The 16,470-nt window shown below is 46.6% G+C and overlaps 9 protein-coding genes across 9 annotated transcripts; 3 read left to right on the plus strand and 6 right to left on the minus strand.

The window, feature by feature from the left end:
• Positions 1–640: 640 nt before the first annotated feature.
• Positions 641–2,337, plus strand: FOBCDRAFT_204796 (thioredoxin-like domain-containing protein; the record flags this gene model as incomplete). The annotated part of the gene is made up of 4 exons (XM_031189221.2): positions 641–981; positions 1,037–1,415; positions 1,473–1,909; positions 1,959–2,337. 4 exons carry the CDS (start codon positions 641–643, stop codon positions 2,335–2,337), a joined length of 1,536 nt encoding a protein of 511 aa, XP_031036486.2.
• Positions 2,338–3,006: 669 nt separating this feature from the next.
• FOBCDRAFT_242294 (uncharacterized protein) lies at positions 3,007–4,657 on the minus strand (the record flags this gene model as incomplete). Its single annotated transcript, XM_059610473.1, has 7 exons — positions 3,007–3,182; positions 3,258–3,372; positions 3,426–3,523; positions 3,571–3,727; positions 3,777–3,836; positions 3,954–3,978; positions 4,602–4,657. 7 exons carry the CDS (start codon positions 4,655–4,657, stop codon positions 3,007–3,009), a joined length of 687 nt encoding a protein of 228 aa, XP_059467717.1.
• A 371-nt stretch (positions 4,658–5,028) lies between these two features.
• Positions 5,029–5,629, minus strand: FOBCDRAFT_228668 (uncharacterized protein). The gene is made up of 2 exons (XM_031189220.3): positions 5,535–5,629; positions 5,029–5,486 (listed from the first exon to the last, which is right to left on the minus strand). The coding sequence occupies exons 1-2, from the start codon at positions 5,599–5,601 to the stop codon at positions 5,107–5,109; spliced, it is 447 nt and encodes a 148-aa protein (XP_031036485.2). The 5' UTR covers positions 5,602–5,629; the 3' UTR covers positions 5,029–5,106.
• Positions 5,630–6,253: 624 nt separating this feature from the next.
• On the plus strand, positions 6,254–7,390 carry FOBCDRAFT_242296 (uncharacterized protein; the record flags this gene model as incomplete). Its single annotated transcript, XM_031189219.3, has 3 exons — positions 6,254–6,482; positions 6,537–7,177; positions 7,355–7,390. The coding sequence occupies 3 exons, from the start codon at positions 6,254–6,256 to the stop codon at positions 7,388–7,390; spliced, it is 906 nt and encodes a 301-aa protein (XP_031036484.3).
• A 51-nt stretch (positions 7,391–7,441) lies between these two features.
• FOBCDRAFT_141960 (uncharacterized protein) lies at positions 7,442–8,330 on the minus strand (the record flags this gene model as incomplete). Its single annotated transcript, XM_031189218.3, has 2 exons — positions 7,442–7,567; positions 7,608–8,330. 2 exons carry the CDS (start codon positions 8,328–8,330, stop codon positions 7,442–7,444), a joined length of 849 nt encoding a protein of 282 aa, XP_031036483.3.
• A 774-nt stretch (positions 8,331–9,104) lies between these two features.
• Positions 9,105–9,888, minus strand: FOBCDRAFT_187036 (uncharacterized protein). Its single transcript, XM_059608646.1, has 2 exons — positions 9,737–9,888; positions 9,105–9,687 (listed from the first exon to the last, which is right to left on the minus strand). Exons 1-2 carry the CDS (start codon positions 9,760–9,762, stop codon positions 9,291–9,293), a joined length of 423 nt encoding a protein of 140 aa, XP_059467718.1. The 5' UTR covers positions 9,763–9,888; the 3' UTR covers positions 9,105–9,290.
• Positions 9,889–10,304: 416 nt separating this feature from the next.
• FOBCDRAFT_228669 (uncharacterized protein) lies at positions 10,305–12,750 on the minus strand. The gene has a single exon (XM_031189216.3). It carries the CDS (start codon positions 12,520–12,522, stop codon positions 10,390–10,392), a length of 2,133 nt encoding a protein of 710 aa, XP_031036481.2. The 5' UTR covers positions 12,523–12,750; the 3' UTR covers positions 10,305–10,389.
• A 1,099-nt stretch (positions 12,751–13,849) lies between these two features.
• Positions 13,850–15,017, plus strand: FOBCDRAFT_228670 (thioesterase-like superfamily-domain-containing protein). The gene is made up of 4 exons (XM_059609786.1): positions 13,850–14,192; positions 14,250–14,258; positions 14,362–14,532; positions 14,590–15,017. Exons 1-4 carry the CDS (start codon positions 13,878–13,880, stop codon positions 14,893–14,895), a joined length of 801 nt encoding a protein of 266 aa, XP_059465539.1. The 5' UTR covers positions 13,850–13,877; the 3' UTR covers positions 14,896–15,017.
• A 459-nt stretch (positions 15,018–15,476) lies between these two features.
• Positions 15,477–16,350, minus strand: FOBCDRAFT_296637 (uncharacterized protein; the record flags this gene model as incomplete). The annotated part of the gene is made up of 2 exons (XM_031189214.3): positions 15,842–16,350; positions 15,477–15,764 (listed from the first exon to the last, which is right to left on the minus strand). Exons 1-2 carry the CDS (start codon positions 16,259–16,261, stop codon positions 15,477–15,479), a joined length of 708 nt encoding a protein of 235 aa, XP_031036479.3. The 5' UTR covers positions 16,262–16,350.
• Positions 16,351–16,470: the final 120 nt, after the last annotated feature.

Below are 16,470 nucleotides of genomic sequence, written 5' to 3' on the forward strand. Positions count from 1 at the left end.
AACTTCCGTTTCCGCGCGTTCTAGAATTAACTGAACCTCGTTCTGTCGAGGTGCACAAGTGACCCGCGGTTCTAGGAGCAACTCAGATTGGCCGGATCCAAACTTTAAATTGTGCACGTGGTTTTCCTCTCGCTTTTCATTCATGAGATCTAACAGCGTAAGCTTCGGTCAGTATAAGGTCAAAGCGTGCATGAATTCACTATCCTGGGGTCGGGCATCACTAATACAGAACCCATAAACTTTTGACCTTCTCTCTGACCGAATTTAGCCAGGGGTATCCCAAGACTTGATAAACGTGTAGAAGCTTAGGGTTATGCTTCGCTGTTTCTCTTGACCGAACATCGGATGCTGAAACAAACTAGATGATGCTGAACCTTAAAAGCAGCTTAGGATGATGGATGCCCGACTGCTTTACGATGATAAGGCCACGCAACATCTTTATGGCCCCTATTGTATTCGAGCTCGTATCTAGACGCACGAGTGCTCCGAGCTCAGCCGCTGTCCGTCGTTGTCATCAGAGATGTCGCAGCTATAACTCGACAAGTCATGGGAGCTTTGTTCTTACATACAGGCCGACTTCACGACTGCGCCTCTGTTCCCAAAAACTACTCTCCTTTCCAATTTCAAGTAAACTTGCGCCATGTTCTTTCCTACCAATGCCCTTATACTTCTCACGTATGGCACCTTTGTCTGGACTCATTCAGTCCGCGACCTCGGCGCTGAGGACTTCTTCGACCTCGTGCATTCAGACACCATTGCTCTTGTTCTATTCGTAACCCCTGGTTGTGGGAAGTGCGATGAGATTACTGCTCAGTTCGAGCAGGCCTCAGACCTATCCCCCAAGGCCAGCTTTGTACGAGTAGATTGTTCAACTGAGGGCAAGGTCTGCGATGATGTCAAAGTTCTCCATGTTCCAGAAGTAAGGCTTTCAAGAGGCCGTGATCGACTCACCCTCTACAGCGGCGCCTTAGACACTTCAGCGTACTATAACCCCCCCTCTCGAGATGTTTTCCACTAAGCAGCTTGTTTATTACAGACTATTGTTATTGATCGAACGGCAACATGGTCCAGCTGTTACGGAACTAAGCGATGCCAATTACGATGAGTTCTTGAGCACTGATTACGTTTCAATCGTCGCCTTCATTAATGATCAAGACGAAGACTCCATCGAAGTATATACACAGGTGGCTGAAAAGCTCCGTGGTGAATACGCCTTTGCAATTACCCATAAGTCTAGTCGAGCGACCGATGAAGGTATCACCCGACCAGCTATTATGCTTGTCAGCACATTTGACGAGCGTCGCAGCAGCTACGAAGGACCTTTTGAGCATGAGTCACTTGAGACGTTCATCCAGAAACACGGGACGCCCTTGATTGGAGAGCTACACCCAGAGGTTTATGCTAGCTTCTCCGAGGTAAGCCAACCTGATCGTATGCTAATATGAAACCCAATAGCTGACAAATACTATTAGACCAACTTGCCACTAGCCCAGATTTTGGTGCCGTCTCTGACAGAGCGCGATCATCTGGTTGACTCGCTTTATCCGCTAGCTCGAAGATATGCCAATGTCTTGACCTTTGTTACCGTCGATACAAGCAGGTACCCCAAGCGGGCGGCTATGCTGAATCTCGCCGACGGCATCAAATTGGGTTTTGCAATTGAGGATGTCATCTCAACAGAGAAGTTCCCGTTGAAGAGTAAGCCCGTCAATGCCGAAAGCATCACAACATTTGTCAAAGATTTTGTAGCTGGCAAGCTGAAACCAGAAGTCCGATCTCAGCCTGCACCAGAAAAGCAACAAGGTCTCTGTCTCGAACTGGTCGGACATACTTTTAGAGAAACAGCTTTCGATGAAACTCGAGATGTCCTTGTGGAGTTCTACACGCCATGGTGTGATTATTGTCTTGAGTAAGTGAGCTACGCGCCCAGCAGAGATCAGCTCTAATCAGCACATTAGGTCACATGCTGTCCTCGAAGAGCTCGCCATACACTATCGCAATGGCGGTCTAGGAGACAGCATATCCGTGGCTAAAATCGATGTCAGTAGCAACGATGTCCCTGAGTTGATTACAGGCTACCCAACGCTGAAGCTGTACCCAGCTGGTGGACACCCCCCGGTTACATTTGATGGCAACTATCACGAACCCATTCCTCTGGTGACGTTGATTACCTTCATCTACGATAATGGCCGCAATCAGTTAAAGGCTAAGCCTTCCCAGTTTTCACATTCTTCAACAATGTCCGAAGCCTCTATTCCACTAGAGGCAGGACAAGATGACTTGTCAAGTAAGAGCTCCGACAGAGCCAATTCGAGTCTGAAGCATGAAGAACTGTAACATAGAAGCGTTGAAAGTCGACAGAAACATAGGATATTTTGAAAGCTAATAGATCGGCCACCTCAAGATAAAGCTTAGGTTAATGTTTGCATTTTTAATTAGCGTATTTTTAGTCTTATAGATGGCGAAGGATTGAGTACGGGCGGTATAAGATGACATATCAAAATGTTTGGATTATAGTGAAACTGTATAGCTTATATAATTTGGAGACTCAGACTACTTAGAATGTGTTCCTAAGGAATGCTCAGGGTCCAAAGCCTCCTTACTTGCCAAAGGCAGATTGAAATAATCTCGAAGCCCCTGGTGTCACCAAAGTCCACTCAACACACCGCTGGGCGTTGCAAAATTGGAAAGATATGTTACAATCGAGCATAGCTAATGACAATGGCAATAGATGCGGCAACAACCTGTGCAAAGGCAAAGGAAGTCCCCCAATCTCCTCCTCCTCCCCTCCATAGTATTGCACAAAACCAAATAAAACAGACCATGAGCAGGAAACACGAGACTCTGAACGGAATTTCAATATACATTCGATCTGTCTGCCACCCCAGAACGAGGTGCATTCCTCTCATCCAATCTGTTCCTCGAAAGTCTCCATACGGAAGAGGCATTGCGATTGCTTTCGAGCCCCTGCGATGGTTAGCGATAATTACTTGTAGAATGGCCATGCTACTCATACTTGACATCATAGATACAACTTTCTTGTGCCATTCCCTCCAGCGTTCGTAACCCGTTGGCGCTCGCTGGATCGCGAGCACACTTCTTTAGGTACTGGATGTCATCAAGGAGTTTGTGCCGTTGTTCTGCTTCCTTTGCAGCGAGCCTGATGCATGGCTCTCCCCATTCTTCCATTCTCACATTGCATTCGTCACTGTGTGGCCCGTGTTACCAGAAAGCCTTGTCGACATGCAGGTGCAGACGACTGGGATGCCTCAGTATGGCTATGTTACACTTTTCCCGCGTCTCTTCGATGTTGATAATATTCATATGAATGGCATAATGCCCATCCAAGTCAGCGGGGCGGACAAACCGAAACTTGAATCAGGTAATGTTAGATCTTTCTGGTACCATGGTGTTTTAACCCTCACCTTGACTTCTATCACGTCGGTTGTTCCGTAATATGGCAGCCATCTCTTCCACCTGCCTAGCTGCTGGCAACTTGTCTCCACCAGTCTCTGGTATATGTCTGTATCGGACTCGCACGCATTGCTCCAAGGCTGCATTTTCTCATACCTTGGTTTTCGGTTGTTTGGGTTCGTAGAAAGTCCAGTGTATCGAGTAATTCGGCGGGGTCTTGTTGGTCGTAGGCATGGTATGGGAAGAGCGTACTGTCCTTGGAGTGGAGTCTCCAAGCAGAGAAAGCAGGCCTGCCCAGCGCGGTCTCGCAAATCTAGGGTTTCTACCTTGGCCAGTGAGAAGGCGGAAATTCCAATGCTAACCTCCTCCTCAACATCCTGCCGATAGCGAGCCAAAGCCATTACAGACGGGGGAGAAAGGCGCTTAGAGATATTCCACAGAAGGTATCTAATGTAAGATTATAGGAAGAGAATTTATCGCGAGAGCAATGCTGCAAGATAAAAAAATTGTAAAATAACATTAGCATAGCCCCTGCTTACATGCATTTGCGCCATATCATCGCCCCTGTACATAGACAAGACTTTCCCCAAGGCTGATTCAGAAAACAATCTAGCGGATATATCAAACTTTATTTTATATTTGGGATAGGCGCGCCGCCCAAGACATCGAAGATGAGGTTAGCATGCTGCAAGTGCAAAACTCGCAGAACGAGGCAGTGTCAGCAGGCGTCTCCCTTTCAGAAGGATATCCGCTAACTATGCACCAGCGTGGAGAACCAAGTCGCACAATGTCGAACTCGCAGCACTTCCTTCACAGACAAAGAAGTCAGGGAGAAATTAATCTCTGACAAGGCCAGGTGGCTCTCTTATGTCAGGATAAAAGAAATAAATCGCGACAGACTTATTATGACAGTCAATGAAATATCCAAGACCATAGCAGCGTGGGTCAAGGTCCCATTCTACGCTGTCTTGACTGGCTGGAAACTTGCAATACAAAGGCGAGCGAGCAACGAGCGTGCAAACTTTCTCTCGGTGCTCCTTTTCCTTGAGTCCACGCAGTTGGTGGAGTATTTCGTCCCTGTCAGTAAAGGGCCCGGTAATTCTATAGTGGAATCCGCTGCAACGAGACGATGATATTCCTTTGCATCCGTAGCAATCAAGCGTCGACGTGTTGTATGAATGACATACATCGTCTTTTGCCGTTGTGACATCTGGGGTTGGTGCGCATCGGACTCGGAAGGCATGGTGATGTCGCAATGTCGTCAATAGGTGAAGGGGGCAGTGTGAAGAAAGGGAAGACACAAACAATGGGCCAAGACATTTTTAAACTTGGAGGCAGAAATTCAGATCGCATTTTGGTTTCAATTTAAAGTTGCCTGAAAACTCCTGATAATAAAAAGAGCTTAGATATGATTTCTTGCCCATAATACAGAACTTAGAATACGTGAGAGTCTAGGTTACAACGAAATCTAATCGAAACCTTAACCTGACATTGTCCACACAATCACTCGCACTTATGAGACCAAGGCTTACTTGTCTAGGCAACCTGCTCATCGATTGGCAAGGTTTGAGGGACCATTGTGATATGGTTGATTGTTGCCAATGAAGGTTACTCATTTGGGTTTCTTACTGGACACATGAAACCAACATTGCATGTGTCTATGACCTAGATATTTATAATATGAATAAACATTCAAGCCTCACTTTCAGCCTCACGCTTCTCAAAGCCGTCATCCTTCATCTTCAAAGTGTAAGCCTTGCCATATGTATTCTGAGGGTCTCGCTTTTCAAAGCCATCATCTTTCATCTTCAGAGTATAGGCTTTTCCATACGTGTTCCTCTGAGGCTCACGCTTCTCGAAACCGTCGTCCTTCATCTTCAGGGTATAGGCCTTGCCATAAGTATTCTGAGGGTCTCGCTTCTCAAAGCCATCATCCTTCATTTTCAGGGTGTAGGCCTTTCCATAAGCGTTCCTCTGCGGCTCACGCTTATCAAGGTCATCCTCCAAGATGTACTTCGCACCATAGCCAGGAGGAGTAACAGGGTTGGCCTCTCGCTCAGCAATCGCATTACCTAGACTGAAGGTTAACTAATGATGCTTTCCAGGTCCAGAGGACATACCTGGCAGTGGGCTTGCAAGTGCAAAGCTGCATAATGCAGCAGTGCTGAGGATCTGAGATAGCTTCATTCTGAATTGCTAGGAACTTCTGTATTGTCAGACTTGCTTCTTCATGGCCATGAGCCTTTGCAGGATGATCTCGACATTAAATAAGGTACCCTGTCGTCTGCTCTTTCGTACATCTCGTATATTTGCTCAAATCGGTAACTACTTGGAAGGGAAGGTCATTTTGCTGCGGGGCAGATAAGGTTTACATAACCAACGAAAGTCCTCCAGTGGTGTCTATCAACAGAAGTTCTCACGACAATACGTCACTACATATCTCCTTTTGGTGTAGGATGGTGATACCAGAGTCCAAAGACATCGCGTCAAGAGGGGACGTCTTACCGGAACTCGGCATCTGATTCCAAAAGTACCCACTTGGAGATCCATTGGGAAGCCCGAGATCTGTATCGGAATCCTTTGCCGGGATTGATCGGCATCTTACACCAAAAGTACCTTTGATATTCTGCTTGGGGAAGGTGGTTTTGTTTTGGCCCCCAGATACGGCGATGATAACAAAATGCAACAGGATATTGGTGATAAAGCACGCCATTGCTTGAGTTTCTGCTCATCTTTCATCACATTTAATCTTTTTGCAAACTTGAGGGGCCAGGACATTTGAGCTGTTTTTATGGGATCAGTTCGCGTGCCAACAAGACCTATGAACATAGCCAAAATCATGTCTTGCAAAGAAGATAGAGGTTCTGATGAGAGCCTTCTTGGTAGCAACAGAGAGAGTGATGAGATCGAATGGGCTCCGCCGACCCAGCGACGGAATTGGAGAACACATTCTTGGGTTGTTCTGAACCTTCTCCTCTTCCTGATATCTTTGGGTCTCTTTATTGCTGCCTCCTTTAGGTTCGGCCCGGAGTCTGACATGGATCACATTCGCCAGACTTCCTTCTACTGTAAGCCTTTCTTCTCTTATTGCGATGTTCACGGTTTGTTAATTTGGACTAAAGCTCCTGTTTTGGACTCGATCAACTTCAAGATGAGGCCCATTGAGACGGAGGGCGGCTTATTCGAGGCGAAGAACCCTTCCAAATGGCGCAACTCTCTCAAGCCTGATCCAGAAGTTGATGAAGCATGGGAGGATCTGGAAATCATTCGTGTTTTCCCTATCAACGAGGCCGAGGTTCGCCGACTGGGCAAAGATCCAGAGCTCCTCGTCAAGTTCCCACCAGAGTATGGCCTTGGCGACAACGCTTACATGGCTCAAATCGATATGTTTCATCAGATCCACTGCCTCAATCTTCTTCGTCATCTGGCTTGGGCCGAGTATAACCGCAATGGTACAGCAAAGAAGCCTTTTAGCGACTTGCATTGGATTCATGTCAGCCATTGCACAGACATATTGATGCAAAACCTCATGTGTAATGGCAACCTGGACATCATTACGTTCAACTGGGTCGAGACTCAAACCAATCCATTTCCAGACTTTGCTGTCAACCATCAGTGTAGGGATTTCGATGCGATTTATCAGTGGCAGGACAAACACTCAGTGCCAAAGGAATGGGGGCGGAATGTCACTCGGCCAGCTGGTGCAAAGCAGATTCCAATTAGCGAGGAGTATTATCGTATATATGGCATCGAGAAGCCGCAGGTATCTGCAGCGCCATAGTCACACAAAACCTAGCTCAGAATGCTTGTTTTGTAAATATTGGATAGTCATGACAATCGACTAAACGTACTTTCTTGTTAAACATAAAAAGCTTTAGACTCACTTAGTCCTCACAATTAATCAAGATTTTTAAGGCATTGGCTTGATATATCTCACTAGGACATGATGAACTTCAACTATCAATCAGTATCCTAGGATTAAATAAGACAAATTAAGCAACAGGATTGTGATGAGTTTCGTATATGTTTAGATAAAGCCTGCAATCACTCCACTAAGACTTACGAGACTCATTGCTCTTCCCAACAAGAATGCCAACTCGAGAGTGAAGCTCTTTGGTGCAGCATTATCCATCTTCTGAGATATAAGACTCAACTCTTTATCGGCATCCACTCCGCTTCGAGCTGAGACAGACCTTTCGGTGTCCTCCATTCTTTGGCGAAGAACCTGATACAAACTGGCAACATCCAATCCTCCTCGCACATTTCTCCTCAATCAGAATAGCGACCGCATGGGCTGTGTTATAGGTGACATCTGGAGCAGAACGATAGGGTCCAACTCTGAGTCTGCAGCCACCATGAATAGCGGCAAGCCTTGTGTCTCCTATGTTTATCTTGCTTCTCAACATGTTACGAATAAGCTGCTGGCAGTCTGACTGGAACGCGAGATTGTGGTTGGCGTCGCAATTTATCTTGAACGTAGCACGTTTGGCAAGGTCTTCATCCGGAGCTGCATCCACAATGGCCTTGATGAGGTCCGAGTGGTTGTCGTCACTGCTAGTATTCGCATAGAAGGCAACAGCCTCGGTGTATTGAACAGGTGCATTAGCCTTGTAGCCAGCTGCGTCTTCCTTGATGATGTCCAAGATGGTGTCATTTGTATCTAGGGTGATGCCGTTCTGGACGCCTCCCTCTATATGGAATCTTGCCCATATCGCATCACCATATCTTTGGCTCTGGATAGCTTCAACGTATTTGCTAGACCAAGGCTCCACCAATGGCAGCATGGACGTATTTTGAAGAACATCGTTGATGGAGATGTCTAAGAAGAGCTGTTCTGGCAAGCGAGAGGAGTTTGTCAGTGCAAAGGCGTGCTGTACACTCAACACGAGAGTTATAGTCAAAGTTTGAGGGAGCATCATAAGGTCTGAATTGAACAACGAGGATTGTTTGGTGACTTGGTTAAAACCATGAGCCGGTCCATTCCAGCATATTTATACCCTGGCTTGAGAGCTGTTGATGAACAGAAAGTGAGACAATTTCCTTCCAGCTTGCTTGTATCATACGAGAAGGATTCATGGTAGTAAATGCAACGATATGCTGTTGGTTGTTAGTTGGTGGTTGTCTCTGCCGCAATCCTTCAGCCAGGATTTGGTTGTTGGTTGTCGAGCAACAAGGGTGACTAAATCCCGCAGAGAACATAACAGATAATCCTCTGCATGGTAATTGAACACATACACAAACAAGAACAATATTATTACTCGCGGTTTGGTATTGACTATGTTAGAGGGAGGGGCATATATGAATAGCTGCTTTGTTAGGTTCTTATTATAGTCAAATATTAAACATGTTAAGCATGTCTTTATATAGCTTTGGACTTGCATTGTCCGAGATGGTTTAATATGGCCGTTTCACTTAATCACATTAACAGGGTCTATACGGGACTTAACATGCCATCTTTGCATTAACGCCGTGAGCATTCTGAGACTCTGTTGGTCCTTATTATGTGTTGGTTGTTTTAAGTTGTCTCTGTGGTCTAACCTCGAAAGCCCTTATTACTTGGCCCGATTGGCTGGACTAGGCACGTGCCATCCTCGAATGCCGGCATATCCGAGCTGTTGTCTTTCTGAGCATGTTCCCTCAAATGATTAATACTTTTTGACGCTGGCTTTCGTCACTTAGCAAAGGCACTTCCTCCACGCGGAGAGAGCAAGAGGTATTTGAAGCTATGAGTTGTAGTTGGCCCATCGTGTATACAGTGATTTGCCTCCCCAAAAGTTCGTACAGATCATCCTAGTGACGACTCTTGCCTCCAGTCTGGCTTACCCCGCTCACCTCCAGCGCCTCATCTTCTCCTCTCTATTTTTGTCTCTGCACTTTCAGTCTTGATGCTCCATCCTATCGGTGTCAAAGATGATCTGGAGGACTTCTGGGTGCCCGTCTGCACTGCTAGTATTTCGGTAGAGCTCTAAAGCCTCTGCAAACAGTTCTGGTTCATTCGTCTTTGCCTCAAGTGCATCTTCCCTGATTTGATCAAGCACGGTGATGTCGGGATTTGGGCCTTGACCAATGATGACACCGTTTTCGACCCCTCCCTCTATGCAGTAACGAGCCCAGATGGCATCGCCATAGCGCTGCTCGCGAATTGAATCGATATACGTAGTCTTCCATGGCTCGACAAAGGTTACCATTGTCTGGGTAAGTACTTCGTGAATGGAGATGTCGAGGAATAGCTCCTCAACTGGGTGCATAATGGCAGGATCGTTCAGATCGGAACTGTTTTATGTCAGTATGTTGCAAACCTCTAGTAAAGTTTATAGAGTACGAAGGTATATTGGCCATTTCTGTCATCACTATAGGGCAGCTGTATTGCCAGAAGTGTCGAGAGTGTAATAAGCTTTCAGTGAGAATTTGAGTGGCATTACACCGCGCGGGGAAGCACAACAACGGATTCGTTACAGTAGAGAAATTGACGAGAAGATTGAGATACAGCAATTTGGGGTAGAGACTGCGGCTTTTATCTACTAGAAGATGAGGCAATGGCAATCAGGCAACAGGGCAACAGGCTCCAATTGGCGAACTGGTAGATGCATCGTGATTGGGCTATACCTCTTAGCAAACCAGACCTTGCTTATCGGCTGTCTGCAAGCTTTCTGGGCAATTATACACGAGAATAACTACATAGAAGATAAATCGAGAATTTATATAATTATTACTATATAGATACAGATTCAGAGCTACTAAAATGCTATACCATCTACTATATCACGAGGTTAATCATATCGCAGATGTCACTCCTGTTAAGAGGGGGGTTTTTCATATTCAATACACTCGACATTTAGGAGATAAATAAAATACAGATAAACGCCATTTAACTTATGTATTATGGTTATAATCTATCAAGGTTGTGTAATACGGTTTATTGTAGCATAATAATGTTCCTATCTTGAGAGTAGAATACTACAGTCCACTTGCTAATTACAAAGCGATCTGAACTGTCTTTGACATGCTAGGAGTACCCTGCGGCGACATCACAAAGAGATAGTAATAGCCAGGCAGAAGGACACCATTATCCTTGGGTAGCTTGACAGTGTACTGGTTGCCCTTGACTTGGAAGTCGGTGAGAGGGACACGCCTCTGGTCGCTGTTGACTGAGTGTGTAGCACTTCCCATACGAACAAGAGACATCTTGACCTTACCAGAAGTGTTGGTGACGCTGAACTTGAGGGTGCTGCCCGCTTTAACAGGCTTCTGGGCAAGGTTCTGGATGATGGGACGCTTAGCAATGGAGCCATCCTTGTTGAACAGGTAAGGAGGCTGGAAGATCTCTCCATCGGCATGGTCAGCTGTCTTGTCGCAGCCAGCAGTTGAACCACCAATCTTTGCAACGTAGCAGAGGCCACCACCACCAATAAACACCGTGGCATCAGGCAACAGGATAGAGACAGAGTGGTAGTTGCGGGGAACAGCGTGAGGTGCAAGCTGAGTCCACTTGTTGGTGGCAGGGTTGTAGAGCTCAGGAACCAGGATGCCTTCAGTGTTGGTAAAGACCATCGCCTTTCGTTGGCCTCCAGTCACAAGAACAGTTCCATCAGGAAGAACGACAGCATTACCGAAGCCACGAGGGAAGGCCATATCAGCAACACGCTTGACGGAAGCAGGCTTGTAAGGTGCTCCAATGGTGGTGATATGAGCACGCTTGTTGGCATCGCTTGCGGTGTAGTCCTGGGCACCACCAGCTGACAAAATCTTACCAGCAACGGCATCATACATGACAAAGATACCGCACATAGCATCAGCGTTATCTCTCTTACCAGACTTGACGATTGATCCCTTTTGCTTCGTGCCATACCAATGCTGTTCCTTGCTGGGGCCGGCTTGGAAGACACTGCCATCTTTCCAACCAAAGAGCCAAGCGTGGTTATCCTCACGCCAGATACCCTCTCGATCCTTGGTTAGCATGGGCTTGACATCGGCTCCAGGTAGCATGGTCCACTTGTTGGCCTTGGGATCATACACTTCGCCATTCTTTCCCTGGCGGGGACCGGAGTAAGCTCCTCCAATGGTGAAAACTCTTCCATCAGACAGGATGGTGGAAGTCTGATAGCCACGAGGCATCTTCATGTCAGGTCCTCGGGTAAAAGCGTTGGTCTTAGGGTTGTAGAGTGTCACAGCCTCGGCATCAGAACCACCCTGAATCAAGATGCGTCCATCAGCGAGTTGACTCATTCCAGGGCAGAACATATCATGGTGAGTATCGGCGACCTCTCGCTGTCCGACGGCACCTGAAGGAAGATCGAGAACTCCAAACTGGGTACGGCCAGAGGCGCCACCGAAGGCGTCAGCACCCCAAGATGAGAAGAAAAGAAGCTGCTGTGATTGAGGGAATTGAGGAACAACATAGGCGGCAACGGGAATGACAGGGAGACGGATGAGATCAGACCATTTGCCTTGAGTTGCAGGCTTAGACTCGACTGGGGCGTGAACAACGCTGTATCGCTTGCTCTGCACCCAAAATAGCGACGCCTTGGGCTCAGTCTCCTTGATGTGGCAGACCTTCTCCTGCTTGTCATAAACGGCTTTCTTGCATGTCTTGATACCGGAGCAGATATCAGCGCACGCAGCAAGAGAGGCGCAGTTCTTGGTCATTCGAGTAGTCGGGCCGACGTAGTCGCTGTTGTGGCAGACGTTGAAAGTTTTGCCACCTTTGGAGCGGTAGTTGTTGGTTGGGTTGGGGCAGCGCGAGATGAAGACTCCCTCGTTGACGTTCTTGACTCGGATAGTGTCGAACTTGGCGTCTGACGCCCAGTTCATCTTGGCCTCGTTGGCATTGTCCTTGACGTGACAGATGCGATTTCGCTTATCGTATACAGCCTTGACGCATCGTGGGTCCTTGCTGCAAATTTCGGCACAGGCATTGGTAGATTTGATGTCCCGAGCGACCTTGAGACTGCCTCCACCGTATCGGTAGTCGGTATTGCGGCAAATGGTGTACTCGGTGCCGGTCTTGGATGTCCATGATGCTTCTTTCGATGGGCACTGCGTTAGAGCAGCAGAAGTGAATGGAGTAATTAGTAGGGCTGCTAGAGCCACGAATGGAAGTTGAACCATATTGGTTAAGTTGGGAGGTTTAAAGTATGATGTCAATATCGAGGGAGTGTTTGTCGTAATTGTCGAGTAAGTGAAGAATTATTAGTCGGATTGTGCAATTATTAGATTATCGAGAACCACGAAAAGAAAACGAATGACGATTCAGCAATAAACGAGTGTCTGAATGAAACAAATGTCGAAACAGGAAAAAAGAAAGAAAGACTCGGACAGCGAGTGCAGAGAGGAATGGTCCTGTCTGATGCTAGCAGAATAAAGAAGACCAGGCAAAGCTTTTATGTTTCAAGCTTAAAAGGTTACCTCAATGAACCATGTAGCCACGATCTCAGCTGTGGCTATGTTTAGACCGAGAAGCCCTGGCTGTATGGACGGAATTCTCGTTCCCTGCCCTGTCGATTCTCCCCTTTATGGTGGAGCTACCGGTACCTGACACTAACCTAAGCAAAACTAAGCCAAACCAGGCTCTCGGACCCACGCCAAGGCGGTGCCAAGCAGTTTGTGGATGAAATACGAGGCCTGGAATACTACATAAGCGGTTATGTCCGTGTGTTCAGGGTCCTACGCGCTGAGAGAAAAAGGGATGATGCCATTATTGCTGGACCAGCTATAGCCTTAACACTGAGATTAGTTCCCGCTGAGGTTGCTCTGTGCGTGGCTATGGTGCAGCTTAATCGACAGATATTGTTAAACATCCTGGACAGCAAGATGATATCATTCGAGTATTATTGACAAAGTGACTGATAAGCACCTTTACTTCGCGCCATGTTTCAATAGACAGACATACACCTCCAGCCAACTATGATCAGCGTAAAGCAGTAACCAGTATCGTTTTGGAGTTTATTGCGCATTTCGTTGATCTGTTTTATATAAGCAAGCACATAAAGATGGCTAATATTAAGCAAAAGGTGCTGACAAGGCATGACCTAGTCACGAGGATGGGTCATACTGGATATTTCTTTTTGGTTTCTCATCTTTATTTCAATAACAACTAATAAGTAAGCTAAGAAATACACTTTTTTAATCTAAGTCTAATTAAGATATTGAATCGAGAGAAGTGCCTATTTAAAGTAAGCTTCTTATTCGTCCTGAGAATTAAAATAATAAAAGCCTATTTTATCTTTAATCTGTTATATGTTAACTCTGAATTTTCTCCTCTGTCTAAACTTTAGGGTAATGGTCGGGTTAAGAGTTAGCCGGTTTTATCTTAAGCCGGCTTGCGCAGGTCCAAATCTTCCGGGCCGCGGAGAATCTTCGCCGAATGCCGAGGCCGACCATCGGAACTTTTATTCTGGGCCAGCCGAGCCCGTTTCCACTGTCACTACTCCCATCACTCAACCCAAGTTCACTGCACTCACATCATGTCTCTGCGGTTTCTCAAGCGGCCAATTAAGCTTGCATCGCGGCATGCAATTTCTCAGCTTCGTTCGAAATCTAGCCTAGCGCAATCGAACAATGATCTCACTTCGTTTCCCTCTCGGTGGTTCGCTGATCTACAGGCCCAGCTAAAAGAATTCACCAGCGATCACTATCCAGCCAGCTGCGTCCAAGAAGCCAAGAGACAATTGGTGTCAAATGAAGAGAACTGGTTGCAACTTTTGGCAGGACAGCAGGGGTTCCTTACCGATAAGAAATGGCGAGGTCTCGATAACCACCAGCTCCTTTGGGGTGACATGGTAAGCGGCTCCTTATCACTGAAAGGTGCATGATTTCTGACATTTCTCGTTGCGTAGGATAGCATGGTAAGTGGACCCCCTTTTGTTCCTTTCTAGGATGAAATCTAATATTCTTAGGGTAAGAGACTACACTCTGTAACGCTTTCGAGATCTAATCTTTCTGTGCATAGGTCATGTTAATAACGTAATGTACAACCGCTATGTCGAGACTGGGCGGGTGCATTTCATCCGACAGCATAGTGAAGATGCAGCAGAGCACGAAAAGTCTCAATGGGACGACTTGCCAACACCACGTAGCCTCGGCCTTATTCTCAGAAGTATCACCACAGAATACAAATTTGTATGACTCCCTTGATAGCTTCGGAGACAGGAAGACTGACCGGCCGCTGTGCTGTAGCCTCTTGAGTTTCCAGACCACATCACTGTATTATATAAACTGCTTGAAGCTCCAACTAATGAGTCAACATCACTCAAGATGGAAGCATGGATCTTATCGGAACAATACCGCCGCTTGGCAGCACGATGCATCGACGACACTGTTATCTATGACTACACTACAGCCAAGAAGACGGTTCTGAAGCCTTTCATGGTAGACAAGTTTCAGCAAACATTTAGTATGCAACAGGCAAACCAGAGGAAGTATACGGATCAGGCAAAAAGAGCAATCCAGGCTGCCGAGGAGCTTCAGATAAAGTACAAATAGTTATGCGGCTCTTGCCCAGATTTTATAGACACTTGGTATATGCAATAACAGACCCGTGGAGCAGGGAACTTTCTATATTTAATTTATAAACTAGAAGGGAGACTCGAGATTTCCGCTTCAAGCACAAGACTGCTTCTCAAGTCGAGCTAATGAAATGCACCACCTGTAAGAGTGACTTATCCGAGGATTTCTTGGCGTACTCTGAGGGTGCATAGTATTATGCCAGAGCCTCCTGTATTTTGTAATAGTTTTATTATTATACCTCTCCTTACCTATGCTCTAGTTATTAGTATTATATAGTTTATAGTAAAGTGTAATAGTACTGGCATGCTATTGGCCATACTGAAAGAGATCAGGAATGGCTTAGGGCAGCTCCTAAGATCTGCATAAAGCTTGCTCCTACAGACGGGCCGGAAGGCCTCCTTACCCATGACTATTAATGCATAGGGACAAATCTCGTTATGTGAACCCACAGGATGATTATATGTTTATAAGACTTTCCTGAAATCATTCTATTGATTGGTAACAAGACTTGTTCCTCTGCCGCCAACTTATACGCTCCGCCTTATCAGTCGAACTCCTTAGTTCAGGCCCTTCTTATCCTTAACTTGTTGCGCCAAGCGGTTTAAATCCGCTGGCCACAGCGGGTCCTTTTCAATTCCATGAACAACCTGGTCAATCAGAACAATAGCCAGATCATCTAAAACCACGGCCTCAGTGGCGCCAATACCTAAACCTCGAGATATAGCTGTCAGAGCAGTAACCAGCATACCACCCTGAGCAGGGACAGATCCGGGTTTAGCTATCACCGCTTCTACCGCGCCATCGCTGGTATCCGCAAACGCGATAACTTGGTTTTCTGCTGCGCCCTAGGATCCACGCACATTAGTAAGCAAAACAACCAGTTCGAACATAAAGCCCCGTAGTTATATTAGGCATATCTTACCCGTATACGTCTAAACTCAGGAGCAAACCACATATTCTGGTTGACATCCCGCGAAACTGCCACCGCGCTGAGATACGCTACTCGAAACGGCCGTGCAAGGCCAGAGGAGCGCATGGCTTCAAGGCCGACCATAGTATAATCCTGACAAACCTTGCGCACCTCTTCAGGGTCCATTCGAAATGCGTGAGAAGGCGTCACGCCCACTGTCCAGATACATGCACCTGCGCCGGCAAAAGCTTCCTTTGCCGCGGGTGAGTATGTACCATAGTCCGGGACAATGACGTTTTGGAGTTTCGCGGCGGTTTGCTCGAGAGATCGGCGGGTAACAGCGACAACGCTGGTGATGTCTGAGCGTGTAAGGGCTTGACGAAGGATCCCAGCGCCGATGTAGCCTGTAGCGCCAACTACAATAAGTTTCATGATGGCAATTAACAGAAATCCTTTGGGTGCATAAGATTTTGGATGAAATTTGATCTGGTTCTGGACTGGATAGGTTTATTGAGTTGATGGTTCTTGGTTGTTGGGTTGAAATCAGTTGCTGACATGTATAATTCCAACTGTCAAACTCGTCCGCAAGTCAGCTGACTTATGCATCGCATAACATACCAAGCATCCATGCCTTACTGGGC

Source organism: Fusarium oxysporum, chromosome VIII, assembly GCF_013085055.1.
Source record: "Fusarium oxysporum Fo47 chromosome VIII, complete sequence".
NCBI lineage: Eukaryota > Fungi > Ascomycota > Sordariomycetes > Hypocreales > Nectriaceae > Fusarium > Fusarium oxysporum.